Source organism: Platichthys flesus, chromosome 7, assembly GCF_949316205.1.
Source record: "Platichthys flesus chromosome 7, fPlaFle2.1, whole genome shotgun sequence".
NCBI classification, from domain to species: Eukaryota; Metazoa; Chordata; class Actinopteri; order Pleuronectiformes; family Pleuronectidae; genus Platichthys; species Platichthys flesus.
In genome coordinates, this window is record NC_084951.1 from 19,070,096 (window position 1) to 19,082,164 (window position 12,069).

The window sequence follows — 12,069 nt, forward strand, 5'->3', positions numbered from 1 at the left end:
TAGTGGAGGTATGTGCTCTACTGAGTGCCATTCTAGTTTCATTTGTTTATACTTGATCCCATTTGTTACCGCCATTTCTATCAGGACGCCTCTGGGCCTTCGGGGATATGAAGTACAACATGTTGCTTTACTGAGAGCAAAACAATAGATTTGATTTAATGCTGGGCTTAAAAACTATTTAACACTGACAGGACTTTGACCATCTGGTGCGGTTGGCATGGTGATGGCAACCGCAGCAAGACTTGAAACAGCAAAAGGAACCATAGTGATAAAGTCAGGGCTGAACAGTTGGCAGCAAGTACTGGGCTTGGGTAAACAAGCATGCATACAAAGATAAGGGAGCAGGGCTAAAAAAAGAGTAAAACTACCTTTCCATTGGATACAGATTAACACTAAGGTTAAAGCAGGTGAACAACCTAGCAGCTCAGTCTGTGCAAACTAACATCAAGTTATCTAAGATGAGTATTTCTTCCCACTGTCCCCTGCTTCACCTTAGTGACACTGAGTAACCCCTGACATGATATGAAGTGAATGTCCTAGATTTGTTTAACTTGGTAGATGAGTCAGTATTTGATGGAGGAGCTTCTGCTGTGTGCTGTGTTACATGAAGCTGACACTGGGGGGGCTGTTACCTGTAGATGCAGAGGAAGGGTGGAGCACCAAAGGGGATGTGGACAGTGAGGTCAGGACTGTGGCCGCCATCACTTCCTTATCAGCGTGACCTGAGGGCTTCCTGCAAAACACACAAATATAGATTTACCAAACAGGAATAAACAGTCAGGTGTGGATTATCTCTTGTCCCCAGTTCACCTCGAAACCAGTTTAGTTATTATTTTTTTGTTTGGACAGTTTCTCAGAGTAATGGAAAATGGTTTAATAAGTGTTCTGTCCAAGCCAGGCCTTGTCCCTAGAGAAGAATTCAAATCTCTGTAGCCGCCCAAAAATATCAAGAAATTTGATGGAGCAAACAAATCCAACAAGAGTAGAAGCCAGTGCACAGATACGTGATATAGCTCGGAAATTTACTATTCTTATGCCTGAGTATGTGCGTGTGTGTCTGACTGTCTGTGTGTGTGTGTTTGTACAATGGATAGCCTCCAGAGTAAAAAGGTTTTTGTGGTGTGTTTCTGCACAGTTTGAGCAACTTCACTTCGAGAGGGAGAGGGATGCTTGTTCCTCCCTTCCTGCTCAGAGCACCCCATGCTGAGTGAGTCCAGGCTCAGCCTAAACCTTATTTATACTGCCCACTTGAACTGGCAACAGACACTTACACACAATAATAACAATATACATGCACAGTAATGAGTATGCTTTGGCATCCGGAATTTTTTTAATAAAAAACGTGACTGGGAACACCAGTAATTTTGTGCCATCCTGTAATGAAGCACACGCTTCACCAGACGGACAATCTATTCTATTTTGCACTTTGCACCTCTGTCCGTGCTGCCCTTGAAAGTTAAATATAGTGGAAATTATCCAAGTCAGGGCCAAGAACACACACACACGTTCACACGGACACACAAAAAAGAAAAAGATGTAAGTACTTGTGTAAAATCTCGTAAAAAAAGAGAGCCATACAATGTGGTGAGCAGCTAGGCACTCTGTGTAATATACAGATCCAAACGCTGTAAAAGGTTAAACGCACATACTAACACAAAGCAGACAGACACTCGTACACAGACGGAGATACACATGGTCTGCAGCTTTAAGAGGTCCTTGTCCCGCCCCCATACTCCTCCACTACACAACCAGAGCAAACTGGTTTGAGGCGTTCTCTGAGCCAAGCCCTGAGCCCTGGCAGACATCCACTCTGAGTCTCCGTGCACACACTCACACATACTCAACACAAAAACCTCACTCTGGAGCCCACAAACACTTCAAAATCTGCAAGCGTACGTGTACCTACTCACGCTCACGCACACGCACACACACTCACGTACACACACACTAGAAGTGACTAGATAAAAAAAAAAAAACTTTAAATGACACAGAAAAAGTTCAGAGTGTCCCAGCTCCCACGCTGAGGAGAATGTGTTGGATGTGGGGCAAACGGTTTGCGGAGGAATGTACCAGATATGGAGGAATCTGAACATCCTACAGTGGTGTTCACACAAGACACACTGGTGTCACTCTTTAGCGTCTCAAAACATGGAATAAGTGTGTGTGCGCGCGTCTGAGTCTGTGGTCGACGTATTACTTGTTGTGGGGATCCACATCTCTTTACACTGTCACATCACACAGACATACTGTCCTTATGGGGACAAAAAGCAGATCATGTAATTCATTAAATCATATGATGATTACATGGTTAAGGTTATAGTCTGTGTGTGTGTGTGTGTGTGTGTGTGTGTGTGTGAGTTCTGAATACAACATTGCCAAAACAGCCAATTCTAAAAACAACAACATAGAAAATATCACAGCATAAAAAGAATAACACAGAAAGGGAAAGGCGGTTAATGCACAACGCGCACAACACAAACACGCACATGCATAAACACACTCACAGTCTGGAGGAGAGATAAAGAGATAACAAGATTAGCCGTGTCCTGTTTCAGTCATTAGCTTTCTTTTCAGCACTGAACAGGGCCGACCAGGGACAAGCTGCTGATTTATGGACCCGTCTATTTTTTTAATAACATCTCTGTGCTGTTTTTCCTCATTCTGCCGCCAACATGGACGACGTGTTGTCAGCTTCACAGAAGTTATGCTTTCAATTCTACAAAACGCATGTTTAGAGTCCCAGTAAAGTCCGATTTGACCTGTGTGGAAAAGTGGTTTACTAATAGCATATCACTTGCAGTCATGTTTCTAGTGTGTGTGTATGTGAGACAGATAAGAAAAGAAAAACAAAACTATTAGTTGATTCCGGAGTTATCTCAAAGTTGAATATCCCTCTCTCCCCCACTTATTTATTTTTCTCTCTTTCTCTCTCTCCCTCACACACACGCACGCACGCGCACACACACAGATACCAACACACACCATACCCCATTAATACCCTCCCACTCTCCCAACCCACTCTGGTTTCCTGACATTGAGCTTTTTCCTTCCTCTGCTTCCCGGCAGAACCTTGATACTCCACCACAGTTTCATTACATCTGGTGTGAGTGTTTGTGTGTTTGTGTGTTTGTGTGTGTGTGTGTGTGTGTGTGTGTGTGCATGTGTTAAGCAATAAACAACGACAATGACATGTGAGACACTTTCTCAGAGGGCAATACGCTGATTGACTCTTACTCAGGCTGACGGAAGTGGAGCCATTAACCTGGTAGTGTAGGACAAGCCAAAGAGCCGCTGCACTGGCAAGGGAGTAAATCCGTCTGCTTCTTCCTATGTGAGGCTTTATTTTAGCAAGTTAAACTGGGGATGCCTTTATTTAGTGCCCAGAAAGGGGCGGCTGGAGAGATCGCTGTCAACAAAAAGCTGGGGTGTGTGTGTGTGTGTGTGAGCTAGTGAGTTTGACAACAAGGATGTTTTGGGGTTTCTTCGTTTTTAAGCACCCAAATATGGATGTTTACAAGAACCTTTCAGTCCAACCACCTTGCGTTTATGGCAAACAGTAAATCTAATGATGACATGATAAACACAACAGTCTCCTCCCACATATGCAGATGAAAACATCTAGGCACATACCGGCCCTGTGTGGTGACAGGATGTATTTATGTAGAGGAGTGACACCATTCATGTTTCCTGAGCTGTCAAATTGGTATCCCCTGTCACTGATACAAATGTTCTTAATGAGACAGGTATTATATCAATCAGAACGTCTTAACCTCATTTTACTTCCCTTGTGTATGTGCGTGTTTGTGTGTGTGAGCATTGTAGCCTATTCTGGTTGAAGTATTTGACACAGTTAAATATTTCCGCTGTGATATGTACAAAATCTGTCATAGGTCATTTAAAATTGAGTTGCTGATACTTACTACTTCACAATATTGCTAATTTACTGTAAATCCATTGAATTGTTGATATAAATTGACCTAGTGGAAAGGCCTATTTCATTACATGTCAAATGATGCAACCCATAAATAAAACGTACTTTCTCATATTTTATTATTTTTGTAATTTTATCTTCACCTTTATGCAAATTTCTGATGATGCTGATTCTTGGAGTATCCTCTAATTTCATAGTTACCCTAAGTGGGTGAAATGACATTCATCAGCCCAGGAGCTAGCAGTTAGCCTGTTAGCTGCAGTGAACTGGGCAGCTGTACAGGTTGTTGAAAGACAGTCAGAAGTCACCAGTTTGTTAGTAATATCTCAGATTTAATCTCACCACTGACCAGTAGTGGAAACTGAAAAAGTCAACAAAATCCCTCGTGATAGCATTGAATCGAGAGATAAACATATTATCCCAGCTCTATAAAATATGCTTGCATAAACAAATACCCACTCTCACACGCGCACATATATAACACCCACTTTCTCACCTTCCTTCCCCCCTTAGCTTGTATCGGCCTTGACTAGGCCAAAAACCCTCCCCTCTGGCAGCAGCACAACACATGGGCCAACTTCAGTCAACAAGCCAGTCATACATGCACACATACACACACACCCACACTGAGGAAAGAGGGAGAGAGAGAGATGAGTAGCAACAACTGGCTCAGAGTGTAAAGAGGGAGAAAGTGTTGTGCGTGTGTATCTGTATGTTGTGTGCTAGTAAAGGTTAAGCGCTGTAAACCATCATTTATTCCTCGGTGCAGTAAATAACAGCCAGTCCAGGCTCAGACTGAGCATTTTTGTGGGATGATTTTCAAGACTCACTTTATTACTTGAATATGAAAACACTTCCAACACTGGATAAGATTTCCAAACAAGGTCCTGAGAGGACACTTGGACTTTGACACTGAAAATGGTGATGTGATGCCAGCGTGTTGGCCGTTGGCCCCCCTCACACACCGACCCCCCCCCGGTACTATAGTGGGCTCTCTGCTGTTGTTGGGGAGGCGACTGGGCCTTCCCTCTATATTTAACACAGCAACTCTGCTCAAGTTACCAGCACAGAAGAAATCCCACGGATCTGTCTGGTTTATAGCACCTATTACACACGCTACAAGCCCAGTTAAGATCGAGGCCAAGTGCCACAAATACATCAGTTTTGAGAGCCAACAAACCAGCCAGTCAGGCCACACACACCGCGAAAACTTGACATGTTCATTTGCGGTGCATTGACCTTCATATACGGTGTATTTTTCATCTCTGTTTTCTGCCTAACCTAATGAAATCACTCTCCCTCTCTCCATGTGTATCCCACCTGTTTGGCAGAGCTCAGATTCAGTTTACCAGAACATGACTCCACATGCCCCCCTGCCCCTCCTTTCTTAAATTGCATCTTTTGCTTTGCGTAGAAGAGCCGACGATGAACATTTTAGAGGAACCTTCCAAGTCTAATGATACAATGTGTGATTGTGACATTATCGAATGTCAGATTTTAGTTTGATTATCACTTGAAGTCCTGTACAACAAACTGAAGCTCTATCTCGTTACCAGAGGGAAAACAACTGTGCGTCACACAGGCGGCTTAAAAGAAGAGTTTTAGAAGGTCAAGAGAAAAAGAGAAAGGTAGGGTGGAAGGGCCTGGGCAGTATCAGTGGATCTCGTTGTTTTGAGTTGGCTAACCACAAAGCTTATCCATTTTTCATCAGGATGATTCAAAGCTGTGCAGAGTTTAATATGGCGGGTCTTGTTTTCACTTGGGATGTACACCGCCAACAATAATCTCTGCTCTCCCCCCTGAGCCCTGGTGGTGGTCACTTTAAATAGCACTTATCCTTCCAATATGTGATCAACGTCATCCCCAAAACAGGCAACGGGTGTATCAGCTGTGTATGCCTCAGCCTGGCATGAAGACTGGTGTGTGACCTTGGCAATTACGGGGGCGAAAAACGCTGTCACGCAGACGCGTATAAATAAAACCAACTTTCAAACATGGCTCATCGAGATAGGATACACAGTGACACCCGCTGAAGTTTCCGTGCTGCTTTTCTCGCTTTATCTCTCTTGAACACAAACAAATGCAAATGCACACGACGGCCGCGATACGCACATCAAACATACAGGTTATGTTTTTAGTCATGAGGCAGCCGTCTTCCTTAGGGGAAGCATTTTTTGTCAATTCATCACTAAAAACATATGTTCTCTTTCTCATCTGAGAGAACAAGAGGGAGGCTGGCAGAGAGAGAGAGAGAGAGAGAGAGAGAGAGAGAGAGAGAGAGAGAGATGAAAACCACAAAACCACACGAGAATTGTTAACCATACATTTTTCTGTCATGTGTCCTTATATGCATCTCTCTTTACACTATCCTTTGGGTCTGTTCGAGGCTCAAAGCAAATAGATTGACTTGAAAAAGGAACTGGGACTATGTCCTGACAAGTGCGTTATCCTAAAGCATTCAAAATCATAGATGAAGATGTAGATGACGGCTTTAAAATGTGACTTTTTGGTCCACAATGGATACAGTGAAATGCGGGCGATGGTATGATGCAATCAAACGGTTTCCTCCTGCATAATGAGGTAAAGTTGTGACACGTGAGGCTATTAAAACTGACCAGGCTGGTGTTGATCGTCGTCTGTCTGCTGTGTGCCCCCCGACAGCTGCCCCATCCACACCCACTATTAATAGAACACCCACTGCTCTTCGTCCAACTATCCCTCAGTCGTTGCTCATCATCACCCCTCGACTCCACAGTATTATGTAACATCCTCTGTCCCTCTCTCTCAGCCAGGAGACGGATAGTCAGGACTAGCAGTAAACAGTCTAGCCCCTGACCTAATACGAGGCTTCACACCCCCACCCAATTCTCAGCTGTGATCCTCTCCCTCTGTCATGATCACTCTCTCGACTCTTGTTCAGTTTTTTTCCTACAATCTCTTTGTACAACACAGCAGATTTGGTAAATGCGCAAAATAAATATTAATTTAAACATAAACCTGTGGTTAAGCATTATGCTGTGTTGTTGCAGTGTGTGAATGCATGTGTGTATGTGTGTATGTGTGTGTGTGTGTGTGTGTGTGTGTGTGCACAGTATATAACCGTGTTGCCTATTGCCAAACTCCCCGGGCTCTGAACCCCTTAGAGAGGCAGGGGCTGTTAGGCAGGAGCCGTGTCTCTTAAAACGTGGGCTGAGAGAGTAATGGCTATTCAGTCCCCGGACAAACGGCCCTCTCTTTCTCTCTCTTGATCCTCGAATGCAATCTGTCGCCTTAGGGACAAACACAAACAATGGATTGCTTTGTTCTGGGAAAATAATAATGGACAGGATAGACGGAGCAGGCGGCACAGGTGTCTGACCTACATGTCATAAACTACACAGACGCAATAATATAAACACATATTTAACTTTAACGACAAACTGACTAGTCAATGGTCAGTGAACGGGCGTTTATTCCGCGTGGAGTAACCATGTTCCACACAGAGAAAAATGTTGACACAGCAAAAGCAATTTACAGGCTGACGACAGAGAGGATCCTGACGCATGCCCTGCCCACAACACGTGGATACAGCTAAATGTGGTGCAATTGTGGGTCATTACATCTGAAGTATGAGCCCCACACTGCATGTCAGACCAGTGCTGGAAAAAACACCGGTTGAACATTAGTTTGGTTCCTTTGCTTGACTTTAACCAAAAAATGATAAGTTACATAATGTTCCATTGTGTATTACATGTGGCTGCTAAATGTAACACCATCAAAGAGATGACAATATGTGGAGAAAAGAATCTAAGCATGGCTTTACATTACACAACACCAGTATACTACTTTGGGTCAATGAGCAAAATAACTAACAGCTACAGGTAACTCACTTTATTACCCCGATGTCACTTCAGGCCAAACAAAAAGATTAACTTGTAGCTATAGCAACTTCCCCCGCAACTTCTCTCAGTCCCTCCTGTCACAATGCTGTTGCTAAGGGAGAGCAGGGCAGTTTCTCTCTCGGCCTTAAGTGTTTTTTTTCCGTCTTCTAGCAAAGGAGACAACAAAGATAGAAAATGCCTCCTTATCAAAAGTTGTTTTTCAGTTTCGTTTCTCATTATATTTTCACGAGGTTTTGATTCTCCAGAAACAAGATGTGTGTTATCCACTGAGCCTCCGAAAAAGAAACTGCCTGTTCATTGTGTGAATGTTAAGAGAAACCAGATCATGTTGTTAAGAGAAACCAGATCAAATCACAGCAGGACAAGTTAAATCTACATATAGTTAACTATGCCTGTTTCCATCTGACTTTGAAAAAAAAAGAATTCAGATGATGTAACAACCCAGACTTTGTTAAAACAAGTAGCCAAGAAAGGAGGGAAATAAAACCCAAATTAAACAGAAAGAAACAAGTCTTGGAGCACAGATTAAAATGTTAGAGTGCCTCAAAGCAGTCCGTTCTCTTCAGCATTCTTAGTTTGTTGCTCATTCTTCTCCCCCTCTCGCCTGCTCTTGAGATTTGCCCTTCTGCCATCACAAGCCAGAGCAGGCCTTTGCCTAGTTTCCTGTGTTTTGCAAAAGCAGCCCATTGCTGTTCCGAAGCCACTCTGCTCTAGTAACTCCCATGAAGCCAAACATCTGCAGGGCAGCATCACACAGAAAACGACTCCAGCCAGTAAAATAAACTGATCCATATCTTTTTTTTTCTAGAAAGAGAAAGTGACAGATTCGGAGCTCAGAGGAATGAAGTGCTGAAAGCATTGAAAGGTGTCCAAGAATTATTGCTGCAGATTCCAAAGGAAGTGTGACTCCTCACCTGGAAGTAAATGTGACTCCCCCTCCCCCAAGGAAAACAGTGTTTTGTTTATATGCATAAAAAGCCAGCACCGTGTTTTTTCGTTATTCTGTGTGAAAATAATACATTTATATTTGAGGGGGGGGGGGTGACCTACAAATGAGACTACAACACACACACAGAGAGAGACACACAGAGAGAGAGAGGCACTTTGCTGAACGCATATAATTACGTTTTTGTAAATTTAAATAAATTGCCATTCAGAAATTTAAAGCAACTCAACTGAACAAATTAATACATTCACCCTATCAAACACTCAAAGCCTGTATGTAATTCGTCTTGTATACAAATCTGAACAACAATAACAACATAGTATTAGTATTGGGTTTAAGCACATTAACAGTTGGATTTTCAGCCGTGACTGAGTGTTGCCTCAGCTGCTTGCATAGCATATTAAACACAGCATTTTGGAGCTTGGCCATATTACACACACTCATAAATGTCAGTTTTTTTTTTTCATCAAGATCCATGAATAATTCTCGGAGAAATGGTCAATCTCGCAAAGAAAACAAATCCTAGATTCCCCCCCCCATTCAGATGCTCACCAAAATGTTATGGATTCTTTCCTGACCCATGCCACATCCTTCCACCAAGTTTTATGACTAACCACTTAGCAAATGTTGGCCTAGTCCTTCTAAATCACAAAAAAACAAACGCTAATGAAAGCAACCTTGGCATAGGTAATAGATGTATATCTACATATTTACAGGCCATAAGTATTGAAAGATATGACAAATAAATAATAATTTCTCAACTGACATTGCTTAACATTTACAAAAAATTAAAAAGTATTCATAATATACATGTTGCTTGGTATCTGTGTGTTAAGACAGTTTGTGTGAAAGAGAAGCTCATTTTTACATTTTAATGGTGGGAGTGAGTGTAGCCCCTGTGTTTCACCCTATCCGCAGGCCAAACTGGGTCCCATCAGACTGGATACTGCCAGATATAGAAAAAAAAATAAGTTTCCCAGTAGATCCTCTGGCCCCGTGCCTCGGAAAGCTATTCACCCCTCTCCAAATTATCAGTGTTTCAACATCCTACAGATGTAGGCAGTGAAACTTTTGGGAATAGGGAAAGGAAAATGGCCCCATCTATCACCCTCCAATGCCAACAACTGAATAGTTAACTAGATGAATGGAGGCAACAAGAGCACATTATAAAAACACCGGAGAGATGATGATAAAACAGAGGGGAATCCGGGACCCTGACTCAGGACCATATTGTTCTTTTTTTAGACATTTATCATTGCTAAACACAGCCCCTATTTGTTTGATTTGAGTAATTAATAACATGGCCAAACCTGAGCAATGGTCAGATCAGAGCAGACTCGTTCTCCTGAACCTCCAAACAGGCAGATGGGAGAACTTTCAGACTCAGCTACCAGCCTTGGCCCGAGGAAAGTTGTGACTTGTATTTTTGTCAGACAGACAAAGCAAAAACACTATCGCAAAATATTGAAAATTAAATTGCAACAGTAGTTTTGTTGACTTAAAGTAGAAACACCTATACACAAGGTAATAAGTGTGTGTAGGTGTATAAGTGGAAAGTCAAATCTAATTATCAGAGGATAATTTAGTAATCTAATTAAATTAAACCAACAGGAGACAATTTCACATTAAAATAGCAGCTTCAAAATCCTTTTTTCATGTCAAACTGACTTGTTATAGGGAGATTGTTGCCGCTTTCGTTCCCACTCCACACTTCTTGCACTACGTGACTTTGGTGTGCAGGTTCAATCTCTTGCCAGATGTGCCAAACAAAGTGATAGTCTGCAGCTTCAATTGTCTGTGATGTTTGACTTTAAATCAGTTAAAACGACATCTTGGGTGAAGACACTTAAAATATCAAGAATTCCACACAGGGTGTGGACTACACAGTCGAGAGATTGATGGACTTTGTTTTCTGCACAGGAAAACCACAACACAGCAGAATTATTAAGCATTCGCGACTGCAGAGGCTGCTGTTGCTCTGCAAAAGTTACGTAGTGTAGCTTTAATAATTGAACTTTATTAATATTGTCAGCTGATAAAAAGCCACCAATAGGGGCCGTTACAGTTTTAAAGGTTTAAAGGCTGTTTGGCCACTAGACAGGAGCCTTGTGTGAAGCTACCGAAGCTTAAATCAGATCCAGCGTCAGAAATATCACCATACCGCTACACCGCATTCATCCACACACTCACAGGCGCACAGACGTACTTGGAACATAAAGTCCCCTGTAGTGCACTTACTTCTCGTAATAAATCTGGTCAAATGTACGGAATCTGGCATGCCACCCCCGCAGACCGAAACAGCTGCGCAGCTTTACATATACAAGATGTACAGCACGCCTTGTTCCCCTATAGAGTGATGACCTTACTTATCCCCCATTTTCACATCCTTTTTTTCCCCTCTGCTCTTGGTCTGACGGTCGTACGGGGCAACATTGTGGTCACTTAGTTATTGTCCATTTGCTACAACCAACATCTTGATCACATTTCCTGTAACTGTGCAATGTGTGCCATATGTTAATAGTACACTGTTAAATCTAAAGGAAAAGGGTGGGGTTGTGATGAACAACGTGTTTATGAGGGATTTCTTCCTGTGGTGTTTCCTTCAGAGTAAATGAAAGAAAAGAAACGAAGGGAAGTCAAAATAAAAATATTGATTTTGAATAGAGCCAACCTGTGTTTTTAAAGACTGACATTCTTAAAATGGGATATGATGCGACAAAACTTTGAGGGAAATTACAGTCAGGAAATGTTACATTTACTGGTGTTATCCTTTCTATTCCTCTTCCTCTCTGTCTCTCCCGCCCTCGTCCTTCCATCATTTCCTCACGATGTAATTATGGTGAACAAAACACTGTGTAAAAACAATGTCTGTATATATATATATAGTGACCATGGTGTTGATTCTTGGTCCAAACCAGATTGGGGCAGATTGAGCAGGAGCGAGGAGAAGCAAAAGCTGTAAAGTAATGTGAGATCGGCTCCTTCCTATGCATAAATCACAAGTGAGGGAACAGAACAAGAAGAAAAAAATAAGTGAACATTTGCATTTCTGGGTGAAAACCAAGTGTAGGTGGAAACACAGTCCATCAGAGGAGAGGGAAAATGACCAGATAGTGAAAATCCCAGAGTACACCCCTGCCCTGGAACAGCTACAAGAGTTCTTGGGGTTACTTGGGAAGTGATCAGGGTTCTGCACCTGACGGAACAGCTTCACACACTCAGTGCTTTGTGCGGTGGCATGTTGGTGCTGGAAGCCGCCACCACTCAAATTAAGCGTGGATACTTTCACCTCTCCCCAGGCCGGAAATCTC

The 12,069-nt window shown here is 42.5% G+C and overlaps 1 protein-coding gene across 2 annotated transcripts in view; it reads right to left on the bottom strand.

Moving 5' to 3' along the window:
- The window catches only part of slc2a4rg (SLC2A4 regulator), a 39,015-nt gene that overhangs the window by 16,511 nt on the left and 10,435 nt on the right, over window positions 1-12,069 (bottom strand). For both annotated transcript variants that reach the window (XM_062392242.1, XM_062392243.1), the window contains exon 3: window positions 633-733. In XM_062392242.1, coding sequence (XP_062248226.1) covers window positions 633-733 — 101 coding nt within the window. The remainder of the gene's footprint in view (window positions 1-632; window positions 734-12,069) is intronic.